This window comes from Physeter macrocephalus, chromosome 12 (genome assembly GCF_002837175.3).
Source record: "Physeter macrocephalus isolate SW-GA chromosome 12, ASM283717v5, whole genome shotgun sequence".
Lineage (NCBI taxonomy): Eukaryota > Metazoa > Chordata > Mammalia > Artiodactyla > Physeteridae > Physeter > Physeter macrocephalus.
Window position 1 is genome coordinate 25,184,247 of NC_041225.1, and position 15,846 is coordinate 25,200,092.

Below are 15,846 nucleotides of genomic sequence, written 5' to 3' on the forward strand. Positions count from 1 at the left end.
GATCCCACGTGCCGCGGAGCGGCTGGGCCCGTGAGCCATGGCCGCTGGGCCTGCGCGTCCGGAGCCTGTGCTCCGCAACGGGAGAGGCCACGGCGGTGAGAGGCCCGCGTACCGCAAAAAAAACAAAAAAAACCCCCAAAAAAAACCAAAAAAAAACCATAACAGAAATGATCCACACTGGCTTTAGGGAAGGGCTTTATCCTGGGAAGGGAGGAAATGGGATGGGAGACGGGTGCTTCATCTGTAATTGAAATGCTTTACTTCTTTAAAAATATCAAATAGGGCTTCCCTGGTGGCGCAGCGGTTGGGAGTCCGCCTGCCGATGCGGGGGCCGCGGGTTCGTGCCCCGGTCCGGGAAGATCCCACGTGCCGCGGAGCGGCTGGGCCCGTGAGCCGTGGCCGCTGAGCCTGCGCGTCCGGAGCCTGTGCTCCGCAACGGGAGAGGCCACGGCAGTGAGAGGCCCGCGTACCGCGCAAAAAAAAAAAAAAAATCAAATAGAAATATTAATAAAATGTTAATATACTAAAATACGGGCAACAGGCACACTGCTGATGTTTTTCTACATGTCGTATTTTATAAATAAAACTTTAAAAAACTAAAATACAGGGAATTCCCTAGTGGTCCAGTGGTTAAGACTCTGTGCTTCCACTGCAGGGGGCACGGGTTTGATCCCTGGTCGGGGATAATAAGATCCTGCATGTCACGTGGTGCAGCCAAAAAATACAACATTAAAAAAGAAAACAAATAAAAAAAACGAAAATACAGTGTTACCTAGTAAAATAAAGAAAATGAAGAAATTATTTCCTGCACAAAAAGTTAGAATTTTTTTTAAAAAATGAAACTAATTAATCCCCTCCTTCTCTAGTTTTGTTCCCTATCTCAGCGAAAAGCAGCCCATTTCCAATACCCAAAAAACTGACCTGCATGTCCCCCTGAACTACAAGCCTACTGCACATCCCCCAAATTGAAACAATCTCCAAGACCTTCTGATCCCGCCTCTTAACTGATGCTTAGAGTCCCCCTGGCTCCTCTCCACCCCCAGGGCCCTCACCCTAGCCCAGGGCACTGCTCCTACCTCTTCACACTGCACCCGCCCCAGACCTCACCTACTGACCGCTCGAGACCTGTATCTCCATTCGACTCTCGAACCTGATCCACTCCAGAAGAAAATCTCGATCTTTCTCCCTAAATCCATTCTTCCTCCAAGTGGGACAAACCAGAAACGCGGGAGTCACCCTCAACACCTTATTCTCTCTGCACCATATCCAACACATTACCCCAAGTCCAAAATAAATCTCCAATCCGCTCACTGCTGTTTCTCTGCCGCCATCCCAGTCCGAGTCACCAGTATCCCTCACCGGGACCACCGCAGTAGAATACCCTATCTAGGCTATCAACTTCCACACCCGTCCCCTCCAATCCATTTATTTAAGCAACTCTGCAGAGTCACCTGCTACATTTCCCTTGAATGAGTGTTACCAGGCCTCAGGGGCTTCTCATACCAGAACGTCTGTCTACTACGGACCTCTTTCACTGGGCTAAACGCTACCCGACCTTCAGCGTCTGACTTCAATGTTATTTTCTTAGAAATACCTTGCCTGGTCTCTCAGTCAACTCCAATCAGGTGTTCATATTATAACTATATTATTCACTAAAATTTGTACAACTGTAACTACATGGGCACTTACGCATCACTTCTAATAAGCTCTGCACGGCAAAGACCATATACTCTGTTTACTTCTATATACTCAGCACTTAGCATCAAAAAGCATATTAACAGGTGTTCAAATATTTGTTGAATGAATGATATCACACAGCATAACAAAAATGTACGTTTAATGACAACACGATAAAAGACCGCAAAGTAGTTTTTAAAATCAGATTAAACCGCAGATTAATTAAACCAGATTAACCCACCGTACTTCATTTTTTAAATTAAATATTTATATCTTTATCGTGTTTGCTATACATGACAGCTATGTCCTTAGAACCCTTACTCTTTTTTACCCTGTAAAGTACGGTCGAAGGCATCTTCCTAACACACTGGCTTCATCCTGGGGCTCCTTGGCCTGAGCTGTCAGCACCTTCTCTCCGACAGGCTGGTGACCCACAACCCGATAAAGCCTCCTTCCACAGGGTCTCCCTCCAACTCCTGTACCGAGGACGCCTTCCCTGTTCCTCTCCTCCTGACCCTCTGCCTCTCTGTCAAGTTCCCACACTAAGTCTCTCCCCGAGTTTCCCCCGGCGATTTTCGGCCAAAATAATCTTCTGAAATGCTACAGTAATTATAATCTGAATTATTTAGACAAAATGATACTGGCTTTTAAAAAATGTTTATTTCATGTGTATAAAAATATATTTCCAACTAGAAGACTTTCGAACAGAAATTGTTATTACATATATTTCTGCTTCCTTCTGTGCTCCCACATAGTGGATGCTTGAGAAAGACATGAATTACATCCTTTAGAGACGAAGAAGATAAAGGCCACTGTTCTGAAATGAATTCTGGTGAGAGCTGAGAGGAAAACTTTTTACATATAGGTATTTAAAACAATGAACCTAGAACACCTACTTCAAAAAGCATACTTTACCAGCATATTCTGTTTTATTTCTTCAGTAAGGATGGGATGGAAATAAATACGTAACTCACACAATTAAAACGAAACACCTGTGTTCGTGTTTCCTCAACGTTCGGCGCCGACAACATCAACATTTCCGGACCCTCGGTTCAGCCTGAGAGCTCACCTGCAGTTTCTGGTATATCTGGAGTAACTCAGCGTAGATCTGGTTGACCTGACGTGGAAGCCCACCCTGCTTGTCTGAGGCTCTGGGCGCTGGGGAGCTGACACGTTTCGAAGGAGAGTCACTGGCGTCGCTGCAACAGTCAGTCCAGTTCCTCGAATCTGAGGCCAAATTAGCTGGCCCGGCAACTGCTAAGAAAATTAAACTTAAATTTAAAACTTATAGTTTTAAATATCCTCATAGTACTGTTAAAAAGTTTCAAGGACTGTATGCAGAGAGAAAGAATGATACAGCAAACGGTTAACATTTAGAAAATGCGGATGAAGGCCACACAGAAATTCTTTGTGGTCTTTTTGCAACTTCTCTGTAAACCTGAGATTACTTCAGAAATGAGTGCGCGAAAGCACTTATGGATTAACCGCCTAGGCCAAGAAATGGAAAGTCACCTCAGAAACCCCGGAGCACATTCCCTTCTCTCCCTTACACCAAATTAACCGCTAACCCAAATACAGTGTTCATCACTGTTTCACTTCTTTTCAATTTTTACTACTTATGTTTAAAAAATTATTTGTTTTGCCTGTCTTTGAACTTCATAGGACGTCTGTAGTTAAATAATCATATAATTACATAACGCCTATAACCTCCCCCGATAAATACCACGTTCCTATATTAACGACGGCGCCAGGTTCACCCCCTCCACTGCTTCACCTGTGCCGCGCTTTTGGCGCACAGTCCTGAGTGGTGCTGCCCGCACAGAGGCCAGGCGGCCTCGCACGGGGCTCCCGGCGCCACGGTGAGCGCTCCCCTAGGACACACGATTAGCAGCAACCCCGCGTGCAGGGTCAGCTGCACGGGGCCCGAAGCTAACCGGCTCCCTGACAGCAGCGGAGGGCGCGGCCCTCCCGCCCCGCTGCTCGCCGGCACTGAGCCATCAGAACTCACGCCCTGCCGCTCCGAGCGCAGTGCTTTTCCCTTGCGTTGGCCTCCAGCTGGGGCAGTGGCCCCGGCTTTAAGAAGGGCTCTCCCACAGTACTCCCCGTCTTGGACAGACCGGGCGGGGAGCCGAGACAAAAAGAAGGAGTGTTTAAAAAGGAAAACGTCTCCCTTCCCTCACTCAGCACATGCCCTTCAAGGGGAGACACCCTCTCCGGGCTCCCGTCCCCGCGGCACCGGCCCGAAGACTCCTTAGTCCTGTCAGCCTTTACACACACTCAGCATTTGTTCAATGGTCACCCGTGGGAAAATCCACCGTACAGCAGGAAACACGAGCCGGCAGAAGCATTCTTCATGCTCCTCGCACACTGAGACGAATGACGAAGAGGACAGAGCCGCCAGTGTCCTGGGTGTGTGGGAGACGCAGAGGCTCCTGGGGGCAGCCGGGTCCTGCAGCCAAGAGGGGAGGGCACCACCCCGGCTGCCCCTTTTCCTGAAATCCTGGCAAAACTAGGATAGGCAGCCAGGTACACAGAGAGCAACTACCGGCTCAGGGCCAAAGGAAGCCAGACCCCAAGTGATGTGTACTATTTTCCTAAAATGTTTAAGGAATAGCCACCTACTACCATATAATTTTACTCACTTCCTAACAAATACTGACATGAAAAAGAACTGAAGAATTTATAAAAGTATTCAGCCGATTATTAAGCGCTTTTGATAAACTTTGAGAGTGTAGAAATTCTACTGGAAAATCATGAAGTTTATTTTTTCTTCTCCTTTAGCTTAATGACAAGCACAGTAACCAGCTCATGGCTTACAAAAGTCCAGGACACAGAAATACAGACCCCTGAGAACCAGGGTTATTACTATGGGGTAAGCTTTATGTGCCCTACTTGACAGAGTTACTGTTTAAATGACCGTTCTAAAATGAGTATTTCTCTTACCTTCGTTTATCTCTTTAAAAGACCGCTTGTTTATTTCAGAGGTACTAACCCTATGATCATTCCCAATGAACTCTTCTGTTTCCCGTTGTTTTAAATCTTGAAAAGAATCCACTTCATCATCTAGGCTTTAAAAAAAATTCTATCACAGCATTCTGGAAGATTTCTGTAGCATTTAAAGCAGGTGAGACTGCTTTTCAAATATTAACAGCGTAACAACTGAGAAAAATGTAACAAGCACACATGTTTAAAAAAGCAAAAGGAAAAATTGTAAAGTACCAATCACTGATGCTGCAAACTCACTACAAAGATCCTTCTACACATTCAAACAGGCTCAACTGCAAACTGCACACCCTGCAGACGCTCCACGCTCCTCCTTCTGACCCCGGATACTGCTGTGAGGCAGGTCTGACAGGCACTGCTTTCTCTAATTGTAACTAAGAGAACTAGTGTTTAAGGTGAGAAAACGGAACCCTAAAGTTCAATTAACTGACAGGGGACATAACCGGCAAAAGGTGAAGCAGAACTAGAACCCCAGGTGTTGCCTCCAAAAAGATCATCTGAACGTTGACATTTCCAGACCAGTGCCGTTCAAAGGGAATATACTGCAAGTCACAAAAGATAATTTAAAATTTGGGGGAATTCCCTGGCAGTCCAGTGGTTAAGACTCTGTGCTCTCACTGCCAACGGCCCGGGGTTCAATCCCCCAGTCGGGGAACTAAGATCCCGCAAGCCTCTTGGTGCCGCAACAAGAAAAAACAAAATTCTAACAGCCACACTGAAAACATAAAAAGACGTGAAATTTTAACAATATACTATATTTAACCCAGTATATCTAAAACACTGTCATTTTAACATACAATCAATATTTTAAAATAAGACATTTTACATTCTTTTATCCATCTTTAAAATCAGCTGTGTATTTTATACTCACAGCACATCTCAATTCAGACCAGCCCCATCTCAAGAACTCAACAGACACCTGCAGCCTGTGCTGGGCAGCTCTACACTCCACACTAGATCACAACTAGGGACGGTGGAAAAACCGTCCAATGTTAGAAACATTCACAGTCCGCAAGCTTCAACTTGTAACTTGAAATTACCCCCAGACCGCTTACCTTAAAGATGATAAAACTATCAGTTAAATATATGAAAACAATTTCCATGAATTCATAATTAGCTTCCAGCAATTTTCTCTTTCCTTCTTCTACATTCGATCAACACCATGTCCAAATCTTGACTCCAGATCAACTAGGTGACTTTGTGAGCGCCAAAGGAAACAGCAGTAACAGTAATGATGATAAATAGCGTGCATCTAAGTGCTTCTCTCTACGTACTGAACACTGTTCTAAGTCCTTTACATGGATTAATTCGTCTAATCAGGGAATAAAGCAAGTCGAGCTCCAAAATATCAATCACGCTAACAACAGATACTTTAGGCACATTTTTCTTTTTTTCTCTCCACAATTACCCCAAAGTTTCATTTTGTATACATACACATCTTTATGGTTTAACGTTATTTCAAAATGTCTGCTCCCTCTCGATACCTAAGCACTTCCTTCTGCCACATATTTTTGGCATTAATGGTATTCAACTTAGAACTTTATTTCACCTTAGCTTACATTGTTTTTACAGTGGTTTTACCCAGAGTAAAATCTCTTCTACAAAACTGCTGACCCCTCACAGCCCAGCACCACATCATACATACACGGTAGGCATTGATACCAACTCCATGGGCTGACTTCTTCCATCTCTCTCTAAGCTACCTGGAACACAGCGCTCACCACACCAGGAGACACACGACACAGACTGAGTTAATACCGCCGCCTAACAAACTTATACTCGTTTTTACCCTAATTCCTTATTTAATAAAAAAAAAAAAGAGGGCGGGGAGCAAGGTCTTCATTTGGGTCCTGGATGAAGAGCCATCTATCACACAGTGTAAGTCACTTTGCATTACGCCAGCAAACACGATGCTAGGTTTGTGCTTTTATCAAATTCTCAGTACCAATCACTCAGTTTCTCCAACCACTCAGCAGGCTCCTCTCAGAGTAAAGCAAACACACAGGCAGCCCCTGACCCTCCTTAGTTTCCCGAGATGCCCAGGGGAGGCCCGAGCAGGACTCGGGGTACCTTGCCAACGGACGGTCCCGCGCTTGAGGGCACCACGGGGGGGTGCGGGGTCGCGCCTCCTCTCATCAGAGTAACATCTCCGCGACGGACCAGCTTCATCTCCACGTGAGCAGAAACCGAAGTCCTCTGTGAACAGGAAAGAAGACTGCAGAGGCTGCTCACTAAGGTCATATATCAACGACCTCATTCTCGACCTCGAAACGTAGGAGAACAAAGCTACGTACCGATTTCCTGTCTGTGTGTCTCCCTAATGCAGACTTCCAGAAAACAGGCATCAAGTCTGCTCTTCAAACAGCAATGACGTTCATCCCCGCCCCCCCGCACGTGACGCCGGCAACGACGTGGGGAAGCAAGCAGAGAAAGTGCCTCTAACCCTGTTCTATGGGTCGGAACCTAAAGACCGCAGGCGGTAGGCGAACTCCCCGAACGTTCAGAATCCGCCCTCCTTCCACCTCGTCACGACATCCCGCCAGTGCCCAAACGTTCAACACTTTATTTCTCCTCTTTATGCACTTCAAGCATTAAACGCTGCACAATAAACTACATCTGCTGCGGTGAAAAAAAGAGCGAGCGCCTCCCCAGCCGCGCGGACATCCGGCCCGCCGCCCTACCTGGGGTGCGGGGAGGCCGCCGCCGCCGCCGCCGCCGCCGCTCCGCCACGTCCGGCCGCTGGCGCCCGGGCTGAAAGAGAGCAACGGAGCGGTGACCGGGGCGGGCCGGGCCGCCCGGCGCCCCCGCCCCGCACAACCCGTCTGATCCCGGGTCCCCGCCCCCGCCCCGGCGCAGCGCCCCCTCCCTGCCGCCCCGACCCGCGCGCCGGGTCCGCGCACAGAGGCGGCCACCGCGCATCCACCGGGCCACGCGCCCGCACCTTTCGGCGTGAAACCCGCTCGGACTCGCCGCTCTGGGGCGGGACCGAAGCGGTTCCAACCCGCACGCAAGTCACAGCCGGGAACGCCCGCCACGCATCTGCGCGCTGACGCGCACGGCCCCTCCCGCTCCCGGTGCCTGCGGAGAGCACCCTCCTCAAAAGTGCACGCACGCCGCCGCCGCCGCCGCCGCCGCCGCCGCCGCCGCCGCCAGGGGCCCTGCCTCGCGCCCACGCTCCGACCCGCAGATCCGGCGACCCGCGGACTTGGCATGGGCCGACAGGCAGGGCAGGACCTCACCTCGGCGAGGCAGCCGCCCCCCACGCCGTAGCGGCTTTTGAGGCGCTCCACCATCAGGTCCTGCCCGGGCAGCTTCACCACCCTCGGCTCCATGGCCGCGGCCGCCGTCGTCTCCCTGGCAACGGCGCGCGGCCGGGCGGGGCGGGCGCAGCGGATTTGCGCCGTGACGCACGGCGCGCTGCGCCGCCGACGTCTCCCCGGCAAAAGCGTGGCCGCTGGCGCAGGTCCGTGCTCCAGGGCCGTGGGGGCGTGTTGCGGGCCGACGCGCGGGGCTCTCCTATTTTCCTTTCCTTCCCGAGGGTTGCGCCGAGGGGCAGTCCGCGCGGGCCCATCTCATAAGCGCTCGAACCTATCGGAAGCAGCTGTGAGACACTAATCCTGAAGTCGGTTCCGGCCAAAGCATTCGTTACTAAGCTTGAGTCCACAGTTGTAATGCGTTAGGGCGCCTCCGAGTGCGTCCCGCAGCCTGGAATCCCTCGGGAGGCGCCCCGAATCGTGACTGGCACCAGTGTCTCCGCCAGGCAGCCGCGCGCGGTGACCCGCATGCATCCACCACCCACCCCGCATCCACACAACACACACCCACACTCGGAGGGTCGGGGCCGTCCACCGCTCCCGGCACACGGACCCCAAGTGACCCCCGCACTACGGGCGGTCAGCAGGTGCTGTCCCAGGACAGCCTGTTTCCAAACCCCAAAGGGCACGACAGCACCACTGCCTCACTACCCAAAATGAGGCGGCTCCGCTGGAAAGAACCCCGGAGGGCAGAAGGCACCGCCGGCAGTGGTTGGATTACGCAAAATGTGCTCTCCCGGGGAGCTCTGTGGTGCCACAGGAGCAGGCTGATGAGAACGTCCCCCTTTTTCTGTCGAACTTTTGACACTAGCCATTTCCAAGTAAGTTTTCAGTGTATACCCAACTGGAAAACAGTCCTCTCCTTGGGAGCTCTGGAAATTAGGTGGCAGTTTAAGTTTACGGATTAATTATCTCCTTACTCTGGTTCCAGAATGAAAAAACAACTAGATGCACAAGTAATGAATATTTTAAATGTCATGGCTGTTAACAATTGTCACTTTATTTTTGCTACAAAATTCACCAGAAAAAGGTACTGCAACAATCTAGTATAAACCAAATCTTTAACCAAAGAACATGGTATAGACCTTTTTAAAATACTCATACTTTATCACAATAACTGCAAGGAAAAATTCAAGTTCTATCAGAGCCAAATGCAGTTTGAGGTAGTAGAAACAGATGACAGGTTTTTAAAAAAGTCTAAATACTCAACTTACTTAAAATGTAAAAATTAATTTAATACCTTGGGAAGAGCACAGGAAGCTACATAACATTTTAAGGAAAGAAGGTACTCTGTTAGCTATACAGGAGGTGCAAGAATTTATAGAAGAGCACTTTGGTTAAGTCTCTACCCTCTGGCTCTACCCACTCACAAGTGAATCTTTATTCATAAATGAGCACACCAATAGTGAAAATTACCAAATATATTCCAAATCTGAAATAAAAACTATCCAAGTCATGGTCCCTTTATCCAAACAGTAAGTATATCCATGCAGGAAGTCTAATATCTTAGAAGAAACTAAAATTGCATATATCATATTCCTTCAATAGGTTGAGAAGGTCTATTGCTTTTAACAAGATTAGTATTACTCCATTTTAATACAAATATGTCAGGAGTACATAAACACAAGTACACCTGAAATACACCAGTGTTTAAACTTTTATTTCACACCATGCAAGGTCAATTATAACACATTAAAAAGTGACAACAGCTATAAGCTGCAATTTTATATTTATACATTGGAAATGTCCATTTTCAAAAGCTGAACATAATTACCATGTTGTCGTAACAGCTAGGCTTCAATTCAACTGTTTATACAGGTAAAATCTACTATGAAAAACAATGATTTTATATCTGTCCACATTCTGTGATAATAATTCTTCGACTAACAGACCCTTTAGGAGAACCAAATGATTCAATCTTTTTCACAGTATCCATGCCATCTTTAACAAACCCAAATACTACATGCTTAAAGTCCAAATGCTCTGCTTTTTTCAGTGTTATGAAAAATTGAGAATTATTTGTATCCTGGCCTCGATTGGCCATGGATAGTAAGCCAGGACTGGTATGTTTCACATCAAAATTTTCATCTTCAAATTTATCTCCATAAATGGACCGTCCTCCTGTTCCATCGTGTTTGGTGATATCTCCCCCCTGAAAAAAGATTTCAATTAACAGGAATCCCAAATACAATGTTAAAATACATACAGAACTAACCACTAAAGGGTAGGTCCTAAACACCCAGCTTCTTTGAGAATGTAGTCTGAAAACTAAGAAATACCCACTTGTGAAAGAAGACAAAAAATGAAAAGATCTTTTTCCCACCCTTGATTTCTAGCAGGTTCAAGGCATTAAAAATATGAACCGTTTTAGGCTGAAAGTTCTTGTGGGGACAGAAGCTGAGCTAAAGAAGTCCAAAGAAAATTATAAGGAGAAACACCCAAATTTCCCAAGTCGGTGTGCTGCACTTTTCTAGACACCCATTGTGATGTACAGTTAAGACTTACTTGGCAAACAAAATCTGGAATCACTCTGTGAAAAATGGAGTTCTTGAAACCAAAGCCCTTCTCTCCAGTGCACAGTGCTCTGAAGTTCTCAGCAGTTTGAGGAACAATGTTTGAAAATAATTCCATGGTTATACGTCCCAGAGGCTCATCATCTGCGCAAACATCAAAAAACACCACAGGATTTGTCTCCTTTGCTCTCGGTGATACCTGTTCTTCCTGGAGTTTCAATAAATTCTGTTGACATTCTTCAAATTTTTTCTTAAAACAATCAGCCATTTCTTTAGTTTTAAATCTCACGGCAAGCTGTTCCACTTTGGCTTCTCCATCTATTAAACAACAAACAACACAGTGACCTTTGTGTTATAATAACTGTTATAAATTGTTTTATGTATTTGTCATCAATTTTAGAAAAATCCCCAAACCAGAAAGTAGCATTTGAGTGTAGAGCTCACCAGCATAATCTGAGGCAGTCCAAACTAAAGCATTGTTGGAAACATTCAAGGGTTTCAGTTCCATTGTTTTGGTGATGACGTGGTTTGCACACACTTTGAGCACCTGGTCTCTTCTCATCAGGACCCGATAGTAATTCTTCATCGTGTGCCAGAGGATCTTCAAGTCTCCAACCCCACGCTCCTTCCACTGACTGGCCTCTCGATCCCACCTGTAAAGTTTGGCTCTCTCTTTAAATAAAATTTCTTCATCTTCTTCTCCAGATTTTACTTCTACCTGTGACAGGAGATGAAATTATCTATAAGCTGCTGCTTATAAAATATTCCATAACAAATTCCAAGATCTAAATTCCTTAAGACACTGGCATGAACAGAATTTGAAAACGTCCTAGGGTTACAAAGACATCTGATTTGGATGAGGCAGGAAAAATTTGTCACTACACATTTTCCTCTTATGTAACATTTTTCCTCATTTTGGAAACTAAATACTTTTACAGGAGAGGTTTCAAAAAAATGCTTGTTCTTAAAGAAATATTATCTACTGATTGAGGTTGAAACTGATAAAAGTAATTTGCCTAAAACAACATTCTTGTCCAGAAAAAGTACAATTTACTTTTTATTGAAAGGACTGTGGCAAATATGAGATTAGATGTTGGTTGGGTTTTTTTTTTTTTTGCCCCTAGAATTATGTTACTGAAAACAAACAGGAAAAAATTAAGTTCTTCCCAAGGATTTCATATAGAACTTACCAAATAACATTTGTATGTAAATTTTTTAAAAAAAGACTATTTGAACTTAAAGGCTGAACTTCTAATAAAGAGCTTCCATTTGAAACGGTCAATGTTCTGAAAGAAATGCAAATAAGGCCAGCCCTACAAATCAAGCCCAGGTCAAGTTTTAAACTTAAAATGTGAAGTTATTAGTAAGGTTTTCACTCTTTAATATTTACCTCTGGTAATGACACTATTGGTTCAAAATGGATATCTTCATTATGAACTACCTCTTCATCACTACCATCTTCATCTTCGCCAACTTTACTGGTTGACTGTGCTCCGAACACAGCTGCTCCAGTATTTGCCCACTGGAAATTTTTATCTGATGAATAAATTAGGATACTTAAACAGTGGTATCTATTTTAATGAGCTCTTAATCCCAGTTAGATTACTTTATGGATGAATCTAATTTCCAATGATGTAACATACTTCTAATAAAAATGTTTAAACTTGTACTCTTCTGGCATGTTAAACTCATGTGGTGAGTACACAGGACTTTTAGTAACATTTTTGCCTGGATATACAGATAGGGTCTAGGATTGTCTGAGCCTTAGGTCTTCATGATACTAAACTACACAAAAACTTTCAGTAATGAAGCAAGTTCTTAATTAAAAGTACATACTTTGAAACGCTGAAAACCCAGCTCAGCTCCAAAGGTAGTTCATTTCATAAAACATTCTATCACATGAAAAATATAACTTCTGAACCTAAAAATGTTCTCAAAGAAGCCAAATATGCTACTTCCATATTAGCTGAAGCAGACTAAACACGTTTATAACTTCTCTACCTCAACTTCCTCCCAAGGTAACTAGAGCTGGAGCTTAAACTTCTTGGCCAGGTGGCACTGGCAGCCTTGGGAGAAGCTGACCCCCACTGTCCTCAAGCAATACTAGGCTTAACTTAGTTAAGGGGTGAAAAGGCTCCCCACTCCCACGCAGAGGAACAAAGACTTTTACTCTCCCTCACAGGGAGAAGGTGAAAACTAAAAGCTTCTTCATCTGCATCTCGAATGTGAGGACCCAGCCTGCTAATACATTCCCCACTATCTTAGAGGAAAGAAACCTCTCAACTCTTCATCGCTTGCTGACAAATCACTGCTCTCTAATCCTACATCTGATGCAAAAACTCAGGAGAAGGCAAAAATGTCACAGATCAGTTAAAAACTCAGCAACCTGAAGAAAGAACAAAATGAGTGTCTAAAGCAGTAACTCCTAAGCGAGGTTTAATGGGGGAGAAAAAAACAGGAAAAAAGAAAAAAATTCTTAAGAAGATACAGCAAAAGAATGCTCTGAAACAAGAAGAGCACAATCTCAGGTTGTGTGTGGGGCTTCCTGAGAACAGTTACCACAGATCTCCATGATACACAGGCATAGGGCTCAAAAATAACTGGCTCAGGAACTCCCAAGCAGAAAAAAATTTTACATTACCCCAATACCCTGAGAGGTATGGCAGAAAGTCTCAAAATTCCTCTGAAGCAATGGTTCTTAACACTGGTGCATATTAAAATCACACCAACAGCTTCTGTAAAATACCAATGCCTGGGCCACAGGCCCAGAGAGCCCAACATAACTATAAGGTGTTTCTTTTTTCTTTAAAAAGCTCCCAAGAAATTCTAATATGAAGCCAAGAGTTGAAAACCACTGTTCTAAAGGGACAGGAGAAAGAACTTCTACAGTAAGAGTATAAAGATGTGCACGTCAATAATATCAACAACTGTGTTCTAGATAATAGTACCTAGGAAGCTTCCACTCTGTGTCCAGGTTTAATGAAAACATTACAGAATCTCAAGGAAATGAGATAAAACGTCAAATCACGGACAAAGGGGAGCAGCTGATAAACAGGTGTTCCTTGTGCTCTCTTAGTTTCCATATGAAATATTACACAAAAGACAGGGAGTGACTGACAGACCTGCCTGTGAAGAGGACTTTCAGGAGAAGACGGGGGAAAAAAAAGGAACAAAAGAAAACATGAAACAAAAATAAAATGAACAGATAAAGAAAAAGTAATCACCACAGAAATAACACATAACAGAAAGGAGGAAAGGATTAAAAAAAAAAAAAAAAAAGACTCCTCGTAGCTTAAACCCAACCAAAACAAAAAGTTTAAGATCAAAAAGGTCCACACAATGCCAGAAATAAGTTTAAAAAACAAAAAAACCATTCTGGTGAAATTGATTACCTTAAAAAAAAATTAAATCCCACAAGCTCTTAATCAAAGAAGGCAAGATGAAATTCTAAAATATTAAAAAAAAAACTTAACAGTAGTGTGAAAATTCCCCATGAAAAGCTATGAAATTGATTCCAGGGGAATTTAGTTTCAAAATGCTATTCTGTGCTTACTAGCACAATCTAAATTAAATAAAGCAGGCATTCAACATGCAAGAAAACTAACGATAATTTAAAGGAAAGTAATGACAAAATCTGAAGATAAATAAAAAACATAAACAAAAGAACTGATAAAACCAAAAGCTACTTCTTTGAAAAGACAAAGCACAAATTCCTGTCAGATCTAAGAACAAAGCAAGAAATGTAGTTTAAATAAGAGCTTGGTAAATAATCTCACGGAAAAAGGAGTGAACATCAGCAAATACTCCTCAGGGCGAGCCTCCCACATGGCATGCGTCTTGCCTACCTCACACTTTTCTGTACAGTACTGATGGAGTACTTTGAAAAAGGTATACCAAGTATCAAGCAACCTAACACATCAATTTTTATTTGGCTTTTTATTTGTGGATAATTATACCCACTATACTGTTGTATTTGTTGACCTATGACCCTGTGACTTCGGGCTACTTATTAATAAATTAAAAATAAAGCAACCTGACATCAGTGAAGCTATGAATTCCAACATAACGTAGCATCTGAAGGTAATTTCTAAAAGTTTTATATGTGTTTCCATAAATGATAGGAACTGTTTTTTTGTGTGTGGTTTTTTTTTTTGCTGATTGGCTAAACCCAGTGTTAGTGAAACAAGTAAAAATATGTGAGAGGGAAGAACAGTATTCTGAATTAGATTAATCATGTAAGTATGTATCTTCAATAAAATTTATTCGACAAATCAAGCATCTTGTTCAATTTAGGTGGTGCTATAATCAGATACAAGAAAGCTATCTTAAGAATGAGAAAATATGCTAATTGTTTCAAGCTTTTGAAACAATCAAGGAAAAGGATTATTTTTTTTACAAATGATAACCAAATGGACCAAAAATAGAAAAAATCACTGGAAAAGATGGGAAAGCTCACCAGTTATAAGTGAGCACAACCCTTATATTAAAAAGCACAATCAAGGATATAGCAAAAATAAAAAACTGCAAAATCATCTCCTTAAAAATTACTGATGCACAAATCTTGAAATATTAGTAAATCAAAAGTATAACTAAAAGAACAATGTGCCAATCCCAAGGTTATTCCAAAACTGGAGTGACGGTTCTGCATTTCAGGATGCGGAAGACTAGCACCATGAGTTACAATGTATTAAGAGAAAATTCTTATGTTTATATTAATAATAGCAAAAATAACAATAAAACAGAAGTCCTTCCTTTATTACAACACTAGACAGCTGGAGGGTAGGGCTGGGGAAACAAATGGCCAGGTGAGTAACAAAGGGCTTGCTCCTCCAGGTGTGCCTATTTCTGTAATACAATCATTAAAACCGCTCCTGCTGATCTTACCTTTGGACCCAAAAGCAAAATCCCCAGAATTACTGGAAGCCAAGTCTGCAAATGACAGCCCTGTGCTACTTCCAAATCCAAATGAAACTGTTTTGCTTTCCACTGGCAAAAGGAAAAGAGCAATTTAATATTTCATTTAATACATGTTGAACATCAAAGCTTTACTCAGGACCCAAAGAGAATGGGGGTAGGACCTGCTGTACTACTGAGAGAGATGGGGTGGGATGGGGTGTGGAACATTTATAATCTGGTTATCTCTCTGAAGAAAACTTATAAAAGACATCCAAGTTCTGAGCTTCTTCATTGTTATTAAGTTTTCAGGTACTATTCTCAATGAACAATATACCAAAAGCATACCCAAAATCATTTTTAAAAAATGAGATGTAGATCTATACTAAGTCAGATAGAGAGCTATACAGTTTCTGCTTTACACAATCTAACATAATCTAAAACAT

At 43.6% G+C, this 15,846-nt stretch overlaps 2 protein-coding genes across 9 annotated transcripts in view; both read right to left on the reverse strand.

Moving 5' to 3' along the window:
* Positions 1-8,012, reverse strand: part of CCDC138 (coiled-coil domain containing 138) — a 58,553-nt gene extending 50,541 nt beyond the window's left edge. For 2 of the 5 annotated variants that reach the window (XM_055089014.1, XM_028496533.2), the window contains exons 1-5: positions 7,920-8,012; positions 7,362-7,431; positions 6,751-6,876; positions 4,621-4,740; positions 2,747-2,931 (exon numbers count right to left, since the gene is read on the reverse strand). In XM_055089014.1, the coding sequence (XP_054944989.1) occupies positions 2,747-2,931; positions 4,621-4,740; positions 6,751-6,876; positions 7,362-7,431; positions 7,920-8,012 (594 nt within the window). Of the gene's footprint in view, positions 1-2,746; positions 2,935-4,620; positions 4,741-6,750; positions 6,877-7,361; positions 7,432-7,919 lie in introns of all 5 variants that reach the window. The other 3 variants (XM_055089013.1, XM_028496532.2, XM_055089015.1) reach the window with 2 other exon arrangements.
* Positions 8,013-9,633: 1,621 nt separating this feature from the next.
* LOC102994007 (E3 SUMO-protein ligase RanBP2) overlaps positions 9,634-15,846 on the reverse strand; it is a 48,900-nt gene continuing 42,687 nt past the window's right edge. For all 4 annotated transcript variants that reach the window (XM_055089017.1, XM_028497134.2, XM_024116607.3 and 1 more), the window contains 5 exons: positions 15,392-15,493; positions 11,898-12,043; positions 10,952-11,225; positions 10,500-10,825; positions 9,634-10,146 (listed from right to left, as the gene is read on the reverse strand). In XM_055089017.1, coding sequence (XP_054944992.1) covers positions 9,841-10,146; positions 10,500-10,825; positions 10,952-11,225; positions 11,898-12,043; positions 15,392-15,493 — 1,154 coding nt within the window. In that variant the 3' untranslated portion in view covers positions 9,634-9,840. The remainder of the gene's footprint in view (positions 10,147-10,499; positions 10,826-10,951; positions 11,226-11,897; positions 12,044-15,391; positions 15,494-15,846) is intronic.